At 44.5% G+C, this 24255-nt stretch overlaps 1 protein-coding gene across 5 annotated transcripts in view; it reads left to right on the top strand.

Moving 5' to 3' along the window:
* The window catches only part of FBXO32 (F-box protein 32), a 65871-nt gene that overhangs the window by 5727 nt on the left and 35889 nt on the right, over positions 1 to 24255 (top strand). For 4 of the 5 annotated variants that reach the window (XM_047842014.1, XM_047842013.1, XM_047842011.1 and 1 more), the window contains exons 2-8: positions 865 to 977; positions 1843 to 1892; positions 3088 to 3180; positions 15483 to 15576; positions 16460 to 16644; positions 22431 to 22613; positions 24085 to 24228. In XM_047842014.1, coding sequence (XP_047697970.1) covers positions 865 to 977; positions 1843 to 1892; positions 3088 to 3180; positions 15483 to 15576; positions 16460 to 16644; positions 22431 to 22613; positions 24085 to 24228 — 862 coding nt within the window. The remainder of the gene's footprint in view (positions 1 to 864; positions 978 to 1842; positions 1893 to 3087; positions 3181 to 15482; positions 15577 to 16459; positions 16645 to 22430; positions 22614 to 24084; positions 24229 to 24255) is intronic. The other variant, XM_047842015.1, reaches the window with a different exon arrangement.

Raw genomic sequence — 24255 nt, 5'->3', positions numbered from 1 at the left:
AACTCTTCAGAGATTTACCGTGAAGTTATGTGGTATCACAGAATAGACTTCAGCCCCCCAAAATAACAGCTCAGCCTACTGGCAGAAATATGCACCTGACCCAAGTTGAATCTGTGCGTCCTTCAGGGACCTGTGAATTGGGCAGTTCTGTTTTTTCAGCCCTTATAAATTTATGAATTGTGAAATCAGTTGGTTTCATTTAGGACCCAAGGTCTTCACCTCGCAGCATGATGCTGAGTGTTAGTCACGGAATTCCATGAAATCTAAACAATTAGCACTGTATGCTCAACGTCTCCTAGAAATGGAGTGTGTAAGTCAGATTTTTGTTAATATGATCATGTTTCAAAGGCATGATGGAAGCATGCTAGTTAAAAGAAGCTTGGGTACACTTTAAATGGGTGGATTGTATGGTATGTGAATTGTATCTCCATAAAGACTTTTTTTTTTTCTTAGAAAGCAGCTTAGGGTGGATACTTTTGCAAAATGAAGGCATTGTGTACCACAGTGATAGCAGTAATCATCCCTCTCCCTCCCCCCTGAAGTCGTCATTTTTGCTTAAAGTAATATTGTAGTGCCCGGCATTGCCTTTAGTTAAAGGGTAAAGGGCTGTGTGTCAAACACAATGGCAAGCACTGTTGGGAATTCAAAAGCAGTAGAAGCCCCCATCCCTGCCTTCCACAGAGATGTGACAATATTTCATCCCCAAAGAGGGAGGTCTGTGCCTGAACAGACTTCTTTTGAGGGGGTTATTGTTTTGTTTGAGGAGATGTATGTTTGTGTTTTATAACCCGGTAAGTTATTTATAGAAACAGCTCTTATTAAAGTATAGCTGCTATAGCTCATCCCCTCTCCTGTTATTCCTAGTTATTGCAACAAGGAAGTATACGATAAGGAGAATCTTTTCAACAGCCTGAACTATGATGTTGCAGCCAAGAAGAGAAAGAAGGACATGCTGAATAGCAAAACCAAAACCCAGTGTAAGCCATTTGTTTTGAACTTAAAAGAAAGCTGTTTGAAGATCGCTAGGATTGGTTCTTTGCGGGGGGAGGGGAGAAAATCAGACCTCGAGTGTTAGACATCTGCTTTAATGTTTACTGTGTCATTGACAGAGGTCATTGGGAACTTTGCACTCAGAAACCCGGCCGTGCATTTTACAAGCAAGATCAATGTGTTCTTTATAGTCTTGTTTATAAGTCAGTTGCTAGTCAGAGTGGGGTTTTTTCCCCCCACTTGTCACTAACATTTGACGTAGTTAATTTAGTTATTATACAGTGATATGGTCGGCTGAATCAGTTCCAGCATGTGCTTTTATTTGGCACTGTGTTGTGAGGCTTTGAAAATAGATTTGTTTCTCCCTCTTTCCTTGTCTAAATACTACTACATTTCTAGATGCTGGGTGTAAGAGTATAAAGTTCTAGAAATAAGTCGGAATCACAGATCTTTAGTTTAATCCACCCATACTACATGATCTCTTCATGTTATCTGCTTTATTTCTACTTTTTATGACCTTGTATAAGTTGTAGGTTTGACATTTAAAACAAACTTGTACTTGGGTATTTGATTTTTTTCAATTTGGAGCTTTGGTATATACTAAATCTGATGATCAAAGATTTGGAGAGCTTCAGACCCGGTAAGCATAACTCCGATATGTATACACTGCAGAAATTAGGCATTTGCATTTCTTAGATTGTCAGTAGAGTCTCTGTCTTTTTTTGTTAAAACTTTTTTAACACTTTGGAGTATATGAAAAAGAAACAAGTTTAAAATTTGGGGCATGTTGCAAATTGTAAAGCTGTGGGGTTTTTTTTTTATTTTTTTTTTTTATTTTTTTTGCCTCTGTAGATTTCCACCAAGAAAAATGGATTTATGTTCACAAAGGAAGTACTAAAGAGGTGAGCATCCATCTGTTCCTTAAAGCATATGCTTAGCTTTATGCCTCTCCCAACAGGAAAGGGAGGGAAAGTGGGCAAGAATATGACTTCAAATCATGGCTGGGTGTGGGGGGTAGTGGCTAGCAGCTCACCACCTACCCAACCATCAGAGAGAGTGAGAAGCCAAAGTCACTAGGTGGACTCCCCAGTCATGCAGTGAGATCACGTATGTAAAAGTGCTTTATAAAGATTAGTATACCCATCTCAAATGTGTTGTTATAAAGCCTTGGCCTTGCCCCGAGAACAGTGCCTCTTTCTTGTTCTGAGATCTCTTCAGACTCCGACTTTGTTAAGTTTTAGCCCTGGAGGGGCTAATCACTAAACGCAGCAGAAATTTTCATGTCTGCTCAGTATGAGACACTGAGCTAGACCTAGAAGGGGACAAGACACTGTAACAACTACATTTGCGTGGCACTTTATAAAACCCTTTTATGTGCATCTTCTCCCTGCACAGGCCTCTGCTCAGATATCTAGGTTATCAGGCAGTGTGGTAGAACGATGGAATTTCTACCACTGTCAGAGACCTTGGTGAATACATAAGTCCCTCTGCGGTTTGGAGGCCAAGGGCACACCCGCCATTATCCAGATACTCAGAGCAGAGCTGGGACTGTGAGTCAGGGCTCTCTGCTCCCAGTGCTTGTGCGTTCATAGGTAAAAAATCAAAAGTTCTTTTTGCCTCCTCATGAAGCCTTAAAAAAAAAAAAAAAAAAAAAATGTTTCTAGTGATCCCAATGAGAAGAGCAGTAAAGATGCGAGGCAAGGTAGCAGGCAGGGTTGACACAAGGAAGTCTAATTCTCCTCCCAGGAGATGCTACAGTGACCAGCTATCTTTGTCTCCCATCCTATGTCCAACTCCTGACCTTTCCCAGATAAGCAACTACTTAGGATTTTCCCATTCAAGTTCATGCGGAGAACAAGGGTCCAAATGGTGCAAGTCATGAAGGGGGGTGTTTAACATGTGAGTCACAGACTAAAGCAGCTGCTAGCTGCACTGTCCGTCTTTGTGGCTCGCAGGGGGCTCCCAGAAAGAGCTTATCATGGCCCAGGAAAACAGCATATGGCCACAGGTTACCTAAGACAGGCATCCAGCTTGCCAGTAGAGTCCAGGTGGACCATTCTGGAGAATGACCTCTGTGCCCCCCGTTTTCACATTCAGCGCCATGGATATTGCACTCTGGGGGAAGCTTTCAACAGGCTGGACTTCTCAACTGCCATTCTGGACTCCAGAAGATTTAACTACGTCGTACGGGTAAGTCTCTATAGGTTCCCAGGGTCTCAGTTGAATTATCTTTTTCATGTTCTCTTGAGATAGTTCCCCCCCCCCAAAGAATAACTCTGTAGGACACTGGGAATTTTGAGGAAAGCAGAAAACAGACTTCTCAACTCCCTTCTGTCCAGATGTACTTCGAGTCCTTACGTGGATCCCATGAGGATGTCCCTGAGATTGGCCGTGACAGACAGGAACGGCCATAGTCCTCGTGTGAGCCACTTCCCGCCCCCCACCATAAATGGGAACACACTGCAGGCAGCAAGGGCTCTGGCAGCCACATTAGCAAGAGAGAATTCAGTAGTAAGAAAGCCAAAAAACACCATGGCTTATTTTAAAACCTTCTGTACCTCTGATTGTTCTCACTGTCCTCCTCCTTGTCCTGTTTTAGCAGACTCTAGGTGACCCCACGGCATTCTTGGTTTAGGCTACAACACCAGACAAGTTCAAAGCACCTCAGTGCATCTTTCCCGTGACTCCCTCCCACCCCACGTTCAGTCTTTTGTTCACCTAAAGCGTGAAACTAACTACCTGTTCAGGTCCGTTGCTTTCCATTTGAAACCCCATGTCGGGGAAAAAAAAATTTTAAGGAGCTTTGGCAAGATATTAGTGATGAAGGTAGTAAAGCAAATAAGTCTAAACATGCCCTCCAAATCAGTGATTCTTTTTAATTGGTTTATTGTTGTTGTCCCCCCCCCCCCCAACCCTTAGCTCTGTTGTGCATTTCTGTCAGTGGTTCAACCTGAGAGGTAGCAGCTGTTTGGGTTTTAGTCTCAGAAGTAGGAGGAACTAGGGGCTCCTGGGTGGTTCAGTCAGTTAAGCAGCTGACTTCAGCTCAGGTCATGATCTTACATTCACGGGTTCAGGCCCTGCATCAGGCTCCATGCAGACAGCTCAGAGCCTGGAGCCTGCTTCAGATTCTGTGTCTCCCCCTCTCTCTGCCCCTCCCCTGCTTTCACTCTGTCTCTCTTTGTCTCTCAAAAAACAAAATAAAACATTAAAAACAAATTTTTAAAAAACGTAGGAGGGGGGGCGCCTGGGTGGCTCAGTCGGTTAAGCGGCCAACTTCGGCTCAGGTCATGATCTCGCGGTCCGTGAGTTCGAGCCCCGCGTCGGGCTCTGGGCTGATGGCTCAGAGCCTGGAGCCTGTTTCAGATTCTGTGTCTCCCTCTCTCTGACCCTCCCCCATTCATGCTCTGTCTCTGTCTCAAAAATAAATAAACATTAAAAAAAAAAAAAAAAAACAGAGGGAATTTACCCCTTGTGGGTGTTGGGTGGCTGGGTTTTTATCTTCTTTTTCCTGGGTCGTTGTGCTTCTCAGTGCCCCGTCACTGAGTCACATGATTGCCACGGCTCAGCCAGAGCAATGACATTCAAGGCCCCTTGAGGCCTGGATCATTCACCTGTCATCAGGGCAGATGCTGGCCTGGCCGTCCCAGCTGACCTGATAAAAACCCAAGCCTCCTTGTAGGTTAGAAGCTCTGAGCTGAGCCTGTGACCACATGAGTAAATCTGTCAGCTTTCAGCTGAGCCCTTATTCCAATCCAAAAGGGATGAAAATAAGAGACCTTCTTGATGAAATGTTCACGTCATTCAGTGTGACTCTGCCATTTCAGGGAGGTCACTGTGGCCTGCAACCCAGCCCAGGCTGGTTGGAGACAGGCCCAGCAAGAGCTGGAAACTCTGTTGCTAAGAATATGAATACTTTCCATCTTCTAGGTGTCAGAGGAGGACACCCAGTTCTGATGTCTTAATTACAAACTGATCAGCAAAACAGTCAGTTTGTAGATGGGTCTTCCTACTTGTTTTCCCTTTCACAAGAAATACAGCAAAGGAACAAGGTCGTAATAGCAAAACTCTATCTTCGTGCAATTATGTGCCTTCACCTTTATTCGTCCATTAACCCTATGAAGTGTGGGTACTTTTATTATCTGTTTCAATAAACGGAAATACAGCAAAGTAAAATGGCTTGTCCAAGGTCACAAAGCTACATAAGCGACAAAATCGGGATCTGAAACCTGGTCAGTCTTAGAGTCCACAGTCTTCACTGCTACAGTAAGTTCTTTGCAAGCAGAGGACTGAAGGTACAATGGTCTGAGGTCAGGCCCCAGCCCCGCAACTTTCATACTGTTACAGCCTAAGGCTCAGCCGCCCCTTCCGTAAGAAGGATTTAGAACAACCTCAACTTCACAGGGTAGCTGTGAACTCAGTAATGTTATATATGAAGATACCCTGCAAATCGGAATCAATTAGAGTCAGCTACTAATATTTATTATTGCCTACTCACCTAAATTATCATTGATTCTCCCTAATATGCCTTTTCAATTCAGTTGATAAATGTTTTTCTACTTCCAAAAAAAAAAGATTAATGGGAAATCTGCCACTTGATTAAGACTCAGCATAGAGGACTTGTATCTGATAGTATCTAATTACAAAATGTGAGCACTTTCCCACAAATAATCTTGAAGTTAGAGAAACTGCTGAATGCTCTCAGAGCTGTCAGGTTCAGCAATAGTGGAAAAGTGTTTCTATTTTGGAAAGAACAATCTTTTTTTTTTTCCCCCCTTTCACTGTTAAGAGTCCTCTATAATTTGAGAAATAATGTTATTTTTATAAAGAGCTTAAAACATTTTAATGATAGGCACTGTGCTTTGAGGGTTTTCTTCTAAGGAAGTCAATGCACATCTCATATATTCTTACCCTTAAGCCAACTTTGCAAAGTAGCTTGCCAATATGTCCTCCCCATCTTACCACTTGGACATAATGGTCTAATATAGTACCATAGTGATTCCTTAATTCCAGTGAACAACTGAACCAACTTTGAAGGCCTTTAAAAAATGTTCTTTAATCTCTTTAAAGCCAAGTACATTAAAAAGAAATTTTTTTTTATGTTTATTTTTGAGAGAGAGAGACAAAGTGCAAGTGCGGAGGGGCAGAGAGAGAGAGGGAGACACAGAATCTGAAGCAGGCTCCAGGGTCTGCTCTGAGACATCAGCACAGAGCCCAATGTGGGGCTCGAATTCACGAACCACAAGATCATGACTTGGGCTAAAGTTGGACGCTTAACCGACTGAGCCACCCAGGCGCCCCTAAAGCCAAGTACATTTTTTACAAAATGTGTTCATGCTGGCTTCCCTCTTCAGAAACAGACAACGCAGAGGGAATAAAAGAGGTGGCCAACGCCGCTATCTCAAAATTGTCTAATTTTTATCTGTAAGTACAAAAGTTCTGTGGAATTTATGGAGTCAAAAGTTTTTAGTATAAGCTGGGAAGGAAAGGTTTTCATATAGTATCTGTACCTTATTTTAATAGGCTTCAGATTATACTTGCTGCCTTCATCCCCTTCTCTACACACACACACCCAATGGCTTAAATACAATTTTAACTGTAGTTTTTAAGGATGATCTAAAACCTTTAGAGGCAACAACTTACCCATTTATGAAAGGTCATTTTAAAAATTGGTTTACACCATGCCTGAAGACCAACACATTTTGGAAACTCCCTTGGGAAATCGGTGAGCATTCCAGGGGCTGGGCTGGTGGTAGGGCTGGAATTTGGTCCCCATGAGGAGGTGAGTGCTGACTAACTCAGCTAGGGCAAAGAAAGGCCAATGGAGAAAGTGGGTCTCCAGTAAGCTGGGAGAGGGTTTTCGAGACCACACATCAACTCACAGCTGTCTGAACTAAGCCTGCTGTGGCCCACTGGTTCTCATTTGAACTGGCTGCACATTAGAATCACCTGCAAAGCTGGTTTCTCTACAGAAGGCCACCTCTCGGGCATACGATTTAATTAACTGAAGGTGGTGTCCATGCATTGCTACTTAAATCTGCCCTTTGGTGACCCCTGTGTTTTTAAGTTTGGGAACCAGCTCAAAAAACTATTGGAAGCCCAAATGCTGGATTTTGCACATTGCGTTTTTAAACAAGACACAGTAAGGCACACATGCAGGAAAGGGTTTTCATGCTTTAATGCCAGGATGCCCTTTGACCGGGTCTTCCAGCTCTCTTTGTGGGATGCAGATGCCACCTCTAGACCAGAAAGGTTCTGGAGAACCTTGAGGACCACCTCCTGACTGGAGAGAACTGGCCCATCTGTGCTAGCAGATCAGAAAGGACAAGCAAAAGCTTGCAACCCCACTCTCTATCCCTCTGCAGCCCAAAGAAAATCACAACCTAAACCAATGCACGTTATTTTTTTCTGCGTTACCACCCTAAGTCCATTTGAATGTTTCCAGCAAGTTACTGCATTCCTACAACCCCTAAAAGTCTTTTCCAAAAACATGTTTTAGTTTAAGTTGACTGGTGGCTTGGCAAACAAAAGACTGAAATATGGCACTATGACTCAAATTCAAACCCAATGCCTTCAATTAAGGGCATGCTGTTGGTGGGTCGTGATGTGCAGGAGAAGCCTGGCTCCTTTGCTAGGTTCCTCTGCCGCAGTGACCTTGGATTAATTTAGCACTGCACATACTTGGCGCTTTCCTCTGATGGAGGGTGGCCCCTGCCACCTGGGTCTTAAAACCCGTGGTATCTTTTTCTGTTGGGAGAGAGAAGCTGGGTTGGAGGGAGGAAGGCCAGCCACCCCAATGGCCACAGAGTCAAAAGAACAGAGCTGTGAGCCTATTTGAAAATGACTCACAGAAATGGTTGGAATTGTGAGAATCTACTGTGGGGCATTAACATTTGAGGGCACAGGGTGGGTCCTTCAGTGAATGTTGATTAGGCTGCCAGGGATCTTACAGGAGAAAGTCTGTGCCGCTTAGAATTCCTGGTTTTCAGTCCTAACAAGCATTGAGGCAAGCAGATACTGTAATGTCTGAGTACCCACAGAAGAGGGAACACTCACAAACAGAAGCAGGGGAGCACACACAGAAGTGGGGACCTACCTGAAGAAATAGGGGTGCCTACATAGCCCACAGAAGTAATGGGATACATTCAAAAGTAGAAAGGTACCCATCGAAGGGTGGGGGGGCACCTGAAAAAATGAGGAATGGCCAAGAGAGCAAAACAGTGGTGTTTTTGACCATGGACTCCTAAACAAATAACATAAGCACGTACTCTCAATTTACATATATTCATAAATTCATCTGTGAATCACATCCCTATAAAAGGTGCTAATAATGGTATCTGTCCCATCATGTTGCTCAGGGAATTAAAACTAAATTTAAGTGCTTTCCGACAGGATCTGGTATGTGGTAAGCGCTCGATGAGAATCAGTTGTTGCCATTAATATCCTCATCTTTAGGGTCCTAATTACAGGCATTAGAAAACACACAAATAGATTATAGAAATAGACAATAGAGATTAAAGATGAAATAAAATGGAGAGATTGATGTTTTATGCTTTTTCTGCCAGATTTCCTTTCCTATCCCACTTTGAAGACCTCAAGATCAAATTTGTTTTGAGAACTCAGAATCTAAGCCTATCCCACCATAGGCCAGAAATATACAAAAATATACAAAAATTCTGTCCAGTTTCTACATTATCAGGTGCTTATTATGCAGAGGGATATGCTAAAATGGACAGGTGAGCTGAGTTTTAAATGCCATTTCAGCAGACTTTTCTCCCATGCAAGGAGGTAAGCTCCTGAGAGCATTGGACACTGTACTCCAAGTGCTCTGGTTGAGGGTAAGGTTTGTTTTCAGGAACTGTGAGCTAGGATCCGAAGGCCCCTCCAGTCCACAGACAGAGGAGCTCCAAAGGCAAGGAGGTGACAGCATCCCCCTGCTAGGTCCCCATAGATCAAAGACTGCTTCCGGTGAATGCTTTCAAATTCCTAAATAGGTATTTCTGAATGAAATCCATAACATTTACCTAGTGTTGCCATAACCACTCGAGAATCAACGAAGACCTGGTCCCTGCTTATCAGGATCTTCTGGGCCACTTGGGGGACAAGGTACAACTACTGAAGTGGCAGACGGGGTTTTGGTCTTGTCTAGGAGACTGGAGGAGGGGCGGGCACCAGAGACAGCCTGTTGGAAGAGGTAGAATCGCTGAAGAAGGACTGAAGAACCAGTCCTTCCAGGAGCTGGCTAGGTGCTGAGGCAGGAAGAAGGCTTTGCAGGGACAAATGCTGTGAGCAGAAACCGGGAGATGAGAAAGAATGGGAGGGGAGTGCTGGTCAACCAGAGGCCCAGGCAATGTGACATCCAGCCTCATGAAATCAGAGGGTAGAGGTTAGGAGTGCTAGGGTAGATGAGAAGCCCAATCTAAAAGCAGGATGACTGAAGCAAACAGAGCTGCTCAAATTGATGCAAACAGGGAGCGGGGCACCATTACAAGTTCAAAAATATCTGGGATGGATAGAAGACAGGCAAGTTTCTCTCAGATGAGAATACAATTAATTTGTGTAAACTTGGCCCTCCTTCTTAGGATTTTAACACTCCGTTAGAGAGAGATGTTTCACTTGCAAATAATATTTACCCAATCCTGACACGCCTGAAGATTATTAATGTAGCTGCAATGTTCTCTCTTCCAACCTGTCAGTGTTCAAGCTCAAAGTCAGGACAAAACTTTCCAGGTTTTTAATCTGTGTTATCCACTGAATAAATAAGGGTCTTGAAAGTACATGGCACTCGGTACAAGCAGAGGCACTGACTGATGTAACCAAAGGTTTCTTGCAAAGACATAATGTTCCTATAGGTACCCAGCTTGGGTATTGAACACGTGAGAAATGGCAGGGGCTTCTTGAAGCTTCTTTCCTGCCTTTGATAACCCTGAGGCATGTTTTCAATCGCACCTATAATTCAAACTTCAGAGCCCATAGTCACAGGAGATGGAAGAATTTAGAGATCAGTTATGTTCTTAACAATATCCTATGAAAGACAGAGTATGCTCCAGCAGCAGCCTTATTGTTAACCCCTGTGTGGTTTGGTCTGAAACAAACACACAGACGGGGAAGCTACTGCTTTCTGTTGATGCTTCCGAAGCCCAATTTATTTACCGTTCCTCTAGATGTCAGCTGCTTGCCTTCCTGGAAAGGGTGATCTGTTTGCACTCTAAGTAATTTACTCCTGAAGCATTCGTCTGGGACCAGACCCCATATGAGTTCCAGCCTAACAGTCGAGACGATCTAGCACTGACCGTGATTGTGTCATTTGACCATCATGAGCCTCCTGATCTAAAGAGGAGGAATTTGGGCATACTCTTTCCCAGGTCCCTTGCAGCTACAATGCTCATTGATTCTAAAAGACAAATGTGTTAGAAAATAAATATTGGTTGACTGCCTACAACGTGCCAGGCTGGGGGTAGAGCGATTGGTAAACAAAACAACCCGTGCAGTCTTGAGGTTCATATCCCAATTAGACAGTCAACAAATAAGGAAACAAGATCATTTCAGAGATGTGTAAATGGAACAATGAAACCACAATAAGATAAAAATGGCGACTGGGAGGTTTCCATAGAGGATGGTCACAGAAGGCCTCCCTGAGCAGGTGATATTTGAATGAGACCTGAGGGGTGGGTCAGAGCCAGCATGTGAAGCCGTGACAAGGGCAAAGGCTGGGAGGTGGGACTGAGCTGAGCCTGTTCAGGAAACCAAAGACGGCCCTTGTGGCTAGAACAGAATGAAGTTGGAGGAGGGGCACAGGCCACATCAGGGAGGACCTTGCCAGTCACGGAAAGGAGGTGAGATCCTCTTCTAAGGGAAGCTGTTTGAGAGTTTCAAGCAGAGAAGTGGCATAAGCTGATTTTTTTAAGTATGAATGCTATGACGAACCGAAGGTGAGAGAAGATAAGAAACCTGTCCTTTCTTTGGTTAAGTGAGATAGGAGGGGAATATCTCTTCTGCCCAGTCATGTTCCACACGCCACTTCAAGCTGCGGTTGTAACCGCTCCAAGATTTGCTATACGATATTGCTTGCAACTAGATTTTTCCCCTACTCGACGTCTCCAAAATGAGCACGAGCCAAAGTTGAAGGGCAGGATGTGGTTTCGGCATGCGGTGACCACCATCCCTTCCTCTGGTAGCCCAGACCCATTCCTGTCACTGCACAACCAGTCACTGCAAATCACTCCGGATACCCAGACTGCCCACGCAGCAATGATACCATGGAGTTCAGGAGGGGCCTGAGAGCCGTCTTGCTCCTCCTTTTCCTGCTCCTCCTTACCCTCCTGCCTCTCCTTAAACACAGCACAGGTTACTGGCACCTGGGCTAAAATTTGCCCGGCCGAAAAGAAAGAGCCATTTCCAAACAGAACATTTTCCTTTGCTGTCTTGTGGCTGGGGGCAAAGAATCCAGCCAGCTAAGTCATCTTGGTAAAGAAATCGCTAGATGTAGTCCTGCTCCCCTCGGCACACAGCTCTCTTAACACAGAAGTAAAATTAATCAATTTAAGTCCTCTTTACCACTAGCTCCACACCATACTACCTACTGGTTTGGGGCCTGCAGTGTTATGCTGTTGTGGAAAGTAGACCTAAGTGGTTTACCCAAAGCAATGGCCCCATCCCAGTCATGTCGTTAACACTTTCTGCGGATTATTTCTCCCTTAGTAGTAAAAGCTGATTACCTGTCACAGTGTAATATTGATACGGCATTTCCAGACCCTGTCTCCCAGAATATAGCAATACGTGATATTGCTACTAGTTTTAAAGTTTGGTCGTAGAGGCAAATTTGATCGACCCTGAAAAGCTGAAGTCCTTAACATGTTTTCTGTGAAGACACATCTGGTTAGAGTCCACCACTTAACTACTGCTGGTGTGACTTTAGGTATTTGACTTAACTTCTCTGAGCCAGTGTCCTCTTTTTCAAATGGAGAGCCCAACTCCTCAGGTTACCATTGAAGACTAAGCGAGATCATACATGTGAGGTGCTTAGTGCAGTCACTGATGTGTAGTAAACCCCCATTTATCGTTAGCAAAATAAGACCTCATGGTAGATGCAACTATGTAAGTCGTAAAACGTATCAACGTTAACATTCATCAACAGATAGGGAGCTATTAAAATGTATCACAAACATAAAAATGACAGAAAGTGATATTAAAATTTGAAACCATTTAAGCATTTGGTTGACAATACATAAAATTGAAATACAAGGATTCTAAAGATCTTTAAACCATCTGTACTTTACTAATTCACTATGCCCACCCTGGCATTAATTTTACCTAGTGATATTCTCTGCATTATGATAAAAACTAATAACAATTTGAGTATATTCTTTGTATCAGACACTATTCTGAATGCTTTATGAACACAATCTTCATTGCAACTCCAAAGTTGGTACTATTATTATGCATGGTTTACAGATAGGGAAACTGAGGCACGAAGTAAAGTTGGTAAACTATGGCCCAAGGACCAAATCCGGTCCCCCACCTGTTTTGGTAAATAAAGTTTTATTGGAACACAGCCACATCTATTCATTTACATGTTGCCTAAGGCTGCTTTTGCACTATAACTGCTAAACGGAGTAGTTGTGACAAAGAGCCTATAGCCCACAAAGCCCAAAATATTTACTCTCTGGCCCCTTACAGAAAGTTTGCTAAACCCTGATATCAGCTGTAAACTTCACTAAAAGATTGGGGTCTGGAATAGGAAGAAATAATATTTTATAATAGTAATAATGCTTTGAATTTGGTATTTAGAATGGGTTTTTACACATTTATCTCTTTAACTCTTATAACAACCCTGTAAAGTAGGTAGTCTTTTCATTTCCATTTTAGAAATGAAGAAAATGGGGCTCTGAGAGGTTAAATGACCTATGCCACAGGCTAGACAGTAAACTCCATGCGTCTAGCTATCATGTGACCCTACTGTCATATCCACGTCACCTGCCACAATGCTAGGACAGAGTGGGCACTCAGAAAATATTTGCTAACGAAAGACAGTTGTAGAGGTCACCCAGCTAGAGGAGCTGGGTGTGTTCCTATTGCAGGGTTTTTTCTCCTGACCCCACAACTGCCTGGCAGTGAAAAGAGGGACTTTTTCTTGAGATCAGGTTAAACATAGCGTAGTTGACATGTCATCCTGAGGTCGATGGAGAAATTTTCGCTGCCGTATTACTCTTCTTCCTTAGTCAAACGTCATCTCAATCTGACCAAAGGGCTTTTTGTTTTCCCTCAGATGCATAGTCATAGCCTTGCGAGTTGCCTTCTCCATGTGATTGGTATGTTTTTAGACAAGATTAAAACTGACACCCTCAAGAGATGGTAGTCACGTGGAATCTGGGTTTTGGATGGATTTCAGGCAGAGCTCCGCCCGCCCTCCCCCATTCCACCACACGATGAGTCACAGTGCACAGCCAACTGCCGTTCCGAGAGCCACTCAAGGCTTTTGTTTTCTTTCATCTTGCTTTATGCTGGTCATGTGAGGCACAGTGTATTAATAGACCATCGGGCTGGCCTTCTCAATCTGGTTGTTGTTGGTCAGGGAGATAAATGCAAGGTCTGGCCGGTCCCTTGGTGCCATTTGTCACTCCTCTCTTGACTATCACGTGCTGGTTGGTGACAGAGCTGAACCAGACAAGCAGAGGTCATCGGGTGTGGTCACCGCCCATGGATGTGGCCTCTACGGATGTACTGACTTCTCGCCTCTCTCAGTGGGCACTGGATAAGCTTGGATCAGCAGCACTAATCTTAACAAACCAGCCTCCGCCTTGCCTCACCTCCTTCTCCCTGCATGTGTGAGAGATACAGAAGCCGGGCAGGAAAAGGTTTTGGGGTGGTTTTTTTGTTTTGCTTTGTTTTACTTAAAAATAAAATTATGTTCAGGAAATTAAAAGTCTGTATGTGGTTTGACAGGCTCCAAAAGGGCTCCGGGAGGACAGAAGTTTTAAACAAATGTCTTGGAAGCAGAGGTTCTTTCAATTGCCTAGGGCTTTGATCCAGAAGTTTCGGTTCTCCTCTGCAGCCTACTTCTTAGAATGTCACTTTGCTAGTTCCCTCAGCCTTGATTCCAACGCTTCCAACAGTGTCACACTCAATGTTTATTGACCCAAAGTGAAGTTGGGCTGGGGCCTAGCCAGGAGATGAAACGCTCTTGAAAAGTTTCCTAGGAGCAGAAATTCAAGCTTTAATGTCAAAGAGGGGTCTTGGTTCTAAGTCTAAGGTGAGTGCGTTGGGGGCCTGCTGGGCTCTGGGGAGATTATTTTCATTTTACATCAACTTCTTTTGTTCAATAACTCCGTGAAAGCATCAAGTGTGTTGAGGTCTCTGCTGAGTCCTCTCCTTGCTCTCAGTAAATTGATAGTCTCTTGAGCCTCACTTTGTTCATCTGTTAAGTTGGTTGAACTACATGATCTCTAAGATGCCCTTCCAGTCTTAAGTTTCGTTTTTTAACAATAGAATTTTTAATAGATTTTTTAAAAATATTGCCACATCTGTAAAGAATTTTGCTACCAAAGAAAGACCAGACTAGGGACGCACCAACTTAAATTATTACCTTCATTTCTTTGTGTTTGGCAATAATGGGGGTCGTGGGATTGGGACACAGTCTTTCAATAAACACCAACCTCTATTTTCCACCTAATTTGTGCCAGGCACTGTGCTTTATGGGCATTCCCTCATTCAAAGCTCTCAACAATCTTGACGACTCTGAGTATTATTAGTACAGATGATGAAACCAGGGCACCAAGAAATTTAGTAACTTGCCCATAGCCACAGGGCTAATAGGTGGTCAAATCAAAAATTGAACCCAAGGTTAGGAGCTATAAGGATCCTAGCCTCTAAGCAGAAATTTGTAGATATACGATACAACCCTGAATTCCTCTCTTTTCCTGTGATTGGCCTCTTTCCACAGGAATTTAAGTGCAATGGAAGATTCTAATTAACAGACATTTTTACTGAATGCTGCAGGAGCAGGAGACTTCTGGATAAGAATTTCCCCTTCCTTGGAAAGTGTGCATCTTACTGACCATGAGGTTTAATGTGCCTTGAGAGTAGTTGGTGCCGGTGGGGAAGAAGTTCAAGTAGGGGTAGAAAAATTCTTGCTGGGAGTGATTGTGTACGACTCCAACATTTGCAGGTCATTGGAAGTTTTGTTCCCTTTAGAGTTCCTCAGCTTCACTTGCTGAAGTAGGACAGGCAGAATGAATTCACCCTGGATGAAGCAAGACTCTTTATATTGAAAAGAAAACAAAAGCAATTAAATATTCAGCCTGATTCCTGGGTTTTGAATTACCCCCCATTTGTCTTTCACTTTGAGCATCTGCTTTTTATTGCACTGTGGGCCCGCCTGCCATCTATCTCTCCCTGTCGATCTGTCTCTACGTGTCATGTGACCCGAAAGCAAAGATTAGAGGAGAAAAATGTCTCTGTGTTCTAAGCCTGGCAACTTCTATTTTTATCCACAGCTGTTGGAACTGATAGCAAAGTCACAGCTCACATCCTTGAGTGGCATCGCCCAAAAGAACTTCATGAACATTTTGGAAAAAGTGGTACTGAAAGGTGAGCGTTCTCTCTCTCTCTCTCTCTCTCTCTCTCTCTCTCTCTCTCTCACCCTCACCCCTTTTTATAGAGATGGGGATGGGCAGATGGGTTTTCTGATAGAGTGGACCTGTCATTAGATTTAAGGAAGAGTGAGTGGATGGAAGTGAATGACTCCAGATGCACTTCTGCCAAATTCCAGTTCAGAAAGGAGGGTCACTTGTAAAAAGGGGAGACACCATCACCCTCCCATCCTTTTATTAGGAGTATCCGTTTGCCCTGCTATAAGCCTCTCAAACTTCTCAGTGTGGGCACACATCCCAACCTTGGCTAACCAAGCTCTCTGGATTCTAAATTCCTAGAAAATTGAGCTATATATGAAGCAGAATAGACTCATAGACTATTTGATCTAAAAGAAACTTTAGATCTTTGGCTCATCTGAGTCGTTGTACACAGAGGGAAACTGAGGCCCATAAGAAAGAGTAATTTATCCATAATCACACAAAGACTCAGCCAGACAGGATCGGAACTCACATTCCTGACGAGTGACCACTTGCTGGGCAGGATGTCACTGCTGGGCAAAAGAAACTGCCTTCAAATCAGGTGAGCCATTGGTGCTGGCAAAACTGTGAAGGGAGAAAGAGTCTTTGTCGAAAACTAGGGAGAAGAGAACAAAGAGGGACCTAGATAATGGAAACTCTACCCAGTAACCTCAAGTGTAGAAGCTTGGCCAAGTGTAGAATAAATAACAGTGAGAAAGAAAACCACATCCCCGGAGGCAGTACCCACGTAACATGAGCAGAATCGAGAAGAAAGGCCCACTTATAAAATATACAGTGTTTCCAGTATCACGACTGTTAACACTTTTTTCTACCCGCCCCCCCCCCCCCCGCCCCCACTCCAGTCCTCGAAGACCAGCAAAACATCAGGCTAATAAGGGAACTACTCCAGACCCTCTACACGTCCTTATGTACGCTGGTCCAGAGAGTCGGCAAGTCTGTGCTGGTCGGGAACATCAACATGTGGGTGTACCGGATGGAGACCATTCTCCACTGGCAGCAGCAGCTGAACAATATCCAAATCACCAGGGTAAGCAGCAGCGCCCCGGCTTCCTTCTGGCAGTAAAGACGTTAGTCAAGTCCTCCACGGCGAGGCAGGACTTTAAATCCACGGTGGTGGTGGAAGAGTCAACTATTCTGATCTGATGCTTTCTACTTGGGTGCTGGGAGCGGGCTAGAACTTCCCAGGAGAGGGAAGCAGAAGAACTTGGCAAAACAGGATCAAAGTGTGGGAACTGAAACATGGTAGGAAAACTGGAGACTTCGATCTGGGGTGGGGGGGCGGGAGGAATCTCTCCTCTTTGCCCATTTCCTCCTAAAGAACCTGTCCCTTATAGCTCTAGGAATGCTGCCTTGCATATGATAGAGCTACAATGGCAGTGGCTTGGAAAACTGGTGCCAACTTTTGAAAATTCTAGTTCCAATGAATAATTATGACAAGGAAGCCTTTGGTTAAAGACTGTGAACATACATGTAGGAAAGAGAAGAGTAATTCTCACTCAAAGCAAAAAAAAAAAAAAAAAAAAAAAAAAAAAAGCCCTATATTACAATGAAACTACTATAACTATAAGTAGTGTCTTTTGACTTTTACAACATAATTTGGCCCCCAGCTCTTGTCTTCTTAATAGTGAGCAGCAGGACGAAGGCACACAAAAATGTGAGAAAGACACTGCTGTAATCTCTAAGGCTCGCTAATGGACAGGCATACTTAGACCGCTCACATAGCGCTCGACTCCCATATCTAATCACCCACCGCACTGTTCTAAGTGGTTCCGGGACCCAAGCTGATAAAGTTTGGGTCCGCCCCATCTCTCAAGGCAGTAGTGTGAAAAAAACCTGTTTGACCTCTTTTAAATAATTACTTTACTAACAAAGTTTTCAAAATGTAGCATCCTTGACTTTGCTGTTAACACCCTCTCTAAGACTTAGTTTCTCAAACCCTGAAACAAGGGGAATAATTAGAAGCCTCAGAATTATGTGACTTCCTTAGTCACGTAGGCTACAACTCCCACACTTACACACACACACACACACACACACACACACACACACACACACACATACACACACACACAGCAGAGCTCAAGCCCAGATAATCTTTCAAAAGCTATCTCAATTATTTGACTATTTTAAGAAAGTACATTCTGAACCTTTACCTAGTTTATTCCAATAATTTACCCCAATCCCTTCTCTCAGGTATGGGCATAGTTTGACAACGTGAACTTGTGACCCAGATTCCCAGCTTATCTCTCCCAGAAAATTCACTTACATCTTCTACCTGATTTCTGGTATTCTGTGTAGCCTGGACTTAATACTTTTTTTTTTTTTTTTTTTGTCTAAGCCCAGGAGAGAATTACCCAGCCAGTGATCTAAATGAGCAAGTCCCATTTGTCTCAAGGGCATCTTCTCCCAGGGGAATTTGGGACACTGTTTAGATGATCACACTTGCCTAGAGCTTGCCTCTGTTCCCTCTGTCCACACCACAGGAGCCCCATGGGCTTACTTACCTAGAACCACCCCCTTAATTGACCCATGGACACCAGAAGGATAGCCATTGTAGTTACTCTAACCCTTCATGGAGTGAGAGGGGAGTAGGGACCAGAGAAGCCCAGTGACTTAGGCCAAAACCGGACTCTCTATTCCTCACACGGCAAAGCTTTCTTAACGTCAGAGATTTCCAAACTTCTTTTCAGTCCAGCTTTCTTCCAACTATTTATTCCATGATCCAGCTTTTCGCAACCTTTTAAGTCCAGCGCAATCCTGTGCAGGACAGATCAGACACGGAAGTTCATCTCACTCGCCCCTCTGTTCCTGGCACTACAGCCAGGCCAAGCTATTCCCTGCCCCTTCCAAGCTTGGTCCCGCCTCCCCAGACCATCGGATCCACGGAAACCACTCTCCCCTCACCTTCTTCAGAGTGGTTATTGCTATGTGAAATTATCTCCTGCCTGGTTCCACTTCCCTGCCTCCATCCACTGGCTTCTGAGCACCGCAGGGAAAGACCCCACCATCTTGCTCCCTCTCTGTTCCCTCTTCCTTGCTCAGAGCAGAAGGCAGTCAGTAAATCTGAGACGAATGGATGAACAATTGAAGGGAAGTCCCCCACCACCTGCCTGAAATAACTCGTGCAGTGTTTGGGGGAATATAGATGGAAAATACTGCCCTGGGTTAGGGATGATGATAAACATTTACCAATTGCCGAATTTGGGGTGAGTTAGTCAGCATCTCCGGGCCCCGTTTGGAAAATAAAGGCAGTAATACTGATCTCCTAGCCCTAGTGTAGGATTTAATAACCTATAGAAAGTACTTGGAACAGTGCCTGACATGTAGTAAGTCTTTAAATGGGTCAGCTCTTATTATTACTAACGGCTCACTCTGCGGCTGGCTTTCTTCCAAGTCTTTCATATTGTATTAATTAATAATTGTAAGTAGGGGTCTTTATGATAGCTCATTTTCACTGGGCACTGGGCTAAGTACTTCTGTGCATTATCTCTTCCACCCTGCCCGGCAACACTATAAGATATACGTTTCCTCATTTTATAAATGAGAAAAATTAGACTGCGTAGTTAAGAATAGCTGGCTGGTGCCTTGATACAGATCAGATGTAGCAGTATAGGGACTGAACCTCAGGCCTGGCTACAGAGACCGCGCCTCTACCCATACTCTCTGCTCCCCTCTGCCCTCCTTCCCAGCCCTCCTTGCTCTGAGCCAGTGATTTTGAGAGCAGTGATGGGAACCCATGGAGCCCTAAAGAGCTTGTCACACAAATGCCCAACTCTCTGGAGGAAAGAAAGAGAGAAGGGACTTTGTTACTTCAGTGTGGACTATATTTTAAAGCCAACTTTTTAACAGTTTGGACCAAAGAGAAGTATGTTATCACACAAAAACGTTAAGGTGACATTCACACTAATTGCTTTCTATTTGCCAAAGTCCTAGCACTATCTTCCCGGCATATAATCTCGTTTCCCTTCAAAATTTCATCTCTAATTACATGGAGCCAATGATGTTTGGCAAAAATAATTAATAGGATAAAGGATGAAGGGGAAAAAAAAGAGAACTGGTTGGGAGGGGAGAAAAATCAAATAGAGCCACAGAGTGCTGTGGGCAAGGCAGGGTTTGGGAGCATGTAGGGGATATAGAGAATCCATAAAAGGATTTTTTTTTTCCCAATGTTTGTTTATTTTTCAGAGAGAGAGAGAGAGAGTGTGTGCATGAGCAAGCATGGGTGGGGGAGGGGCAGAGAGAGAGGGAGACAGAATCTGAAGCAGGCTCCAGGCTCTGAGCTGTCAGCACAGAACCCTATGTGGGGCTCAAACCCACCAACCGCGAGATCATGACCTGAGCTGAAGTCAAATGCTTAACCGACTGAACCACCCAGGCACCCCTAAAAGGATTTTTGCCAAATGCTTGACTGGAAGAACAAGAGTGACTTATTTTTCTTATATATTTACATTCAAAAAGAAGAAGGCATATAAGCAGTTAACCATTTATCAGGAGTAAGGGCTCAGCATGGGGTCTGGGCAAATATTTTGGAAAAGTTCAGGTTTGAAAATTTGAGAGTGAACTCTGCCAAGTGGACTTTAATAGGAGTTCATGTAATAATTGGCCTGGGAGTTTTAACCAAAAAAGTAGATGCTTTGAAGTGCTGGAAACAAAAAGAAAATTTCATGGCAGTTTTATTAGCTCACATGATCACCAGCAGATGATAAACGACAAATAGGTCTAGAGCCTTCAGCAGCCCGGCAAAGTCCTGAATTTTGCAAACAATTGAAAGTTCAGCCCAGCAGCCTGAACAATTTAAACTGTCAAGTCACAGACTTTCTGATGAGTTAAGAGGCTGAAGCCGATCCACATCCGAGATTGTCGGAGCTAGAAGGGATCTTCAGAGTCTTCTAAGCTCATTCATTTTGGACATGGGGAAACTGAGACCCAGAGTCCCCAAGGACACCTGGGATCCAGATCTGCTTGTCCATTCGGTGTATCTCTCATGTCACCTGCCATTCTTCTCCACAGTCCAACTTCCCAAGGCCCCCTGCCACTTCCCATATTCCCTCTACACACCTCTCCTGCTTGGCAAGGGACACAGGTGGGAGTCAATAAGACTGCATACCCCCTGGAATCCTGGGCGGCTGGGGGGCTTTGATGTCCCTCGAACAGAGCAGTTCCCTAAAAATTTGAGGAGGGGACTCAATACCCTTTGACAAGATAGTTTTCCCTGAGCTAAGGAAGGGCTTCTTCATCCTCTATTTTTTTCCCTTGAACGTCCCCCCCCCCACCGCCAGATGTGACAGAGCACTGAGCTAAAAATGTCCATAGTCCAAAATCAAGAGCACACCCAGGTCTAGCGTGAGAAGGACAAAGAACCACAATTTTGGATGATTTGTGCTGACTTTATATCCAAATGGCAGCATCCAGATGCTGTTCAAGACATATCAGCAAATACTACTGAGGACCTCCTCCATACAGACTGTTGCCAGAGCACTCTGTGCTTACTTCCTGGTCAGCACTTAACATACTGCTCTATAATTATTTGCTTATGTTTCTGAGTATCTTGCCAGCCTAAGGAACCCATTCCAACTCCAGTACCAGGCCACAGCAGGCCCTCAAAAGAGGTGGTTTGTGCTGGGCTAGGCTGCAAGGGATATGAAATTAGACCCCGCCACCCCCCCCCTTCAAGGTTCAAAGTGTAGATGGGATAACATAAGCCCATCAAAATTTAAACAATAAATGTAAAAGTAAACAGTAAATACAAAATTAAAGTTCAGGCTTATAGTAGAGGTTTCTGATTAACAGCCTGTGTATTATTATCCACAAAGAGTTTTTTAAATGTCCCATGGAGCCCTAGGTTTGAAGAGAGATGCTCTAATGGATGGAATGGATGGTGTCACTTAGGTCAGAAGGTTCTGGACGAGTTAGTCCCAAAGCGCACATGCATGTGCACATACACCCAGGCACAGGGTCTTTTTGTTGCTGTTTTTTTTTTACCTCCTTAATTATTAAGGTTTTGTTCATCCCTCAGGTACTTATTGGGTGCCATTCTATGCTAGGCACAAAGGAGACAGCAATGACAAAAGACAAAAAGTCCGGCCCCCGTGGAGCTTACCTTCAGCAGGAACGTTCCTTTAAGCTTTCTTTGGGAAAATGCCTTACATAACAAAAAGGCGCTGGTTCCAAAAGTACCCGAGAGAGACCATGGGAGTTCCAGGAAGATGCAGTGAAAGAGGGCTGGGGTAGTCACAAACGCAGAAAAGGCCTTTCGGAGGAAACAAGTAGACGCTGGATCTGAGGGAAAGTAATTGGGATGGGCAGAGAGGCCTGGGGAGAGCAGGGGCCCACGGGCAGCATGTTTGGGCACAGGTGAGAAAGCCCGCTTAGAGATGGGTTGTCAGGAGGGGCAGTGACAGAGCCAACTCAGGCGGCAGGGGCGGGTGGCGCCCTGTCCCAGGCACCCCGCCCTTTAAGAAGGTAGCGAATCTCGTCGCAGAGTGAACTGAGTGGAGCACCAGAATCGAACATGTGCTGTGCTGCTCAGAGGATCGTTAAAAGTATAAAGCTTTGTCAGTCTCAGGAAAATCCCTCTGGCACCCTTCAGCTCGAGCTGTTCAGGGCTGTTCCTGTGGGTCTCGGCCACGGGTCCTGCATTTAGGGCATTTCTGCATTTAAAGTGGGGAGAATTGCTGCTTCTAATCTCTGATCAAAAAACCAACTTGAGGGTAGAGGACGAGGGGACAGCTGCATCCCTGGAGGGTGTCACCTGGTGATCCACTGCCCTCCCACCCTGCAGCCCACAACTTAACATCATCCTTCTCCCCACAGCCTGCCTTCAAGGGCCTCACCTTCACCGACCTGCCTTTATGCTTACAACTGAACATCATGCAGAGGCTGAGTGACGGGCGGGACCTGGTCAGCCTGGGCCAGGTGGCTCCTGACCTGCACGTGCTCAGTGAGGACCGTCTGCTGTGGAAAAGGCTCTGCCAATACCACTTCTCTGAGCGGCAGGTCAGGGGGCCCAGCGGGCAGTCCTTCCTTCTCTCCCTTCTCTGTCCCCCACCCTCAGACGTCCTTGGCATTCTTCTCGCACTTTAGGCATGGGTGCCCACCCTCCAGGGCTTCCTGGCCAACTGGAAAGCAACAGTACAGGGAGTTTCTAAATAACATATGTGAGGGTTTCCCTTAAGGTGATTTTGATGGGGGAAAAAAAAAAAACTTACTTTTTTTTTTTTTTTAATGTTTATTTTTGAGATGGAGACGACATGCGAGCAGAGGAGGGGCAGAGAGAGAGAGAGAGAGAGAGAGACAGAATCTGAAGCAGGCTCTAGGCTCTGAGCTGTCAGCACAGAGCCCAATGCAGGGCTCGAACCCACGAACCGCGAGATCATGACCTGAACCGAAGTCGGATGCTGAACCGACTGAGCCACTCAGGCTCCCCCACCAACTTACATTTTTAACCTATATGCACACTTTGCAATTTGCTTTAAAAAGTTCATAAAGGGGGCGCCTGGGTGGCTCAGTCAGTTAAGCATCTGACTCTTGATTTGGGCTCATGTCCTGATGTCACAGTTCGTGGGATAGAGCCCGGCTTCAGGCTCTGCACTGCTTAGGATTCTCTCTCTCCCTCTCTCTCTCTGCCCCTCCCCTGCATTCATTCTCTCTCTCTCTCTGTCTCTGTCTCTGTCTCTCTCTCTCTCTCTCAAAAAGAAACATTTTTTAAAAGTTCCTGAAGTGGCATCAATCCTCCTTTTCTATAACAAAGTAACTTACAAAAGTCACTTATTTTCATGATATTTTACAGCTGATGTACTTTTACAGGTATTATTTCATTTTAGTCTAATGACCCAGGGTGGAGTAGGTATCATTATGCTCACTTTAAACAGATGAGGGGGCTCAGACCACAGGTGGCTAAGTGACTGTCCAAACTAGGGGAATGGCTCTCGAGGTGAAGAAACCGGCCTTGAATCTGAATTTGAACTGGGGCCTTCTGACACCCGAGGAGTCCTGTTTCCCCTCCTCGTGCTGCCTCAGATTTTTTTTTCCCCAACTTCTTTATATAGACGTGTGAGTTCAACAAGTTCTGTTCATGAAGCCACTAATATTTAGATCTAGATTAGAGGCACTATGCCAAGGAGTCACCGCATTTCCCGGGAAATAATCACTCAAGTCTACAGCTAAGAAAAGATTGAAGGTGTTTATGGAGATTACCTAAACTTTAAAGGACCATCCAAATATAATTTAGTAGAGGTCACTAGTAAGATGTCACCATCCACCTGTTTCTTTTAAAGACTGGTAAAAGCTACCGTTTAACTGGGTAGAGCTTAGAAGTTCCCTCTTTATATCTTGGCTATTTTTTCCCTGGAAATTGCAGGACACAGATGAAAAAGGGGGAAGGAGGGTGGGAACAGAACTTTTCAGAACCAGAAAACCACAAGCCATGTTCTTGATGAACAACTATCTGTATTTGTTTGCAATTTAGATCCGCAAGCGATTAATTTTGTCAGACAAAGGACAGCTGGATTGGAAGAAGATGTATTTTAAACTTGTGCGATGTTACCCACGGAAAGAGCAGTATGGAGACACCCTTCAGCTTTGCAGACACTGTCACATTCTCTCCTGGAAGGTATGTGTCTCCAGTGGTTGCCACAGA

The sequence above is a fragment of the Prionailurus viverrinus genome, chromosome F2 (genome assembly GCF_022837055.1).
Source record: "Prionailurus viverrinus isolate Anna chromosome F2, UM_Priviv_1.0, whole genome shotgun sequence".
Classification (NCBI taxonomy): Eukaryota; Metazoa; Chordata; class Mammalia; order Carnivora; family Felidae; genus Prionailurus; species Prionailurus viverrinus.
This window is presented reverse-complemented; position numbering and strand designations above follow the sequence as displayed.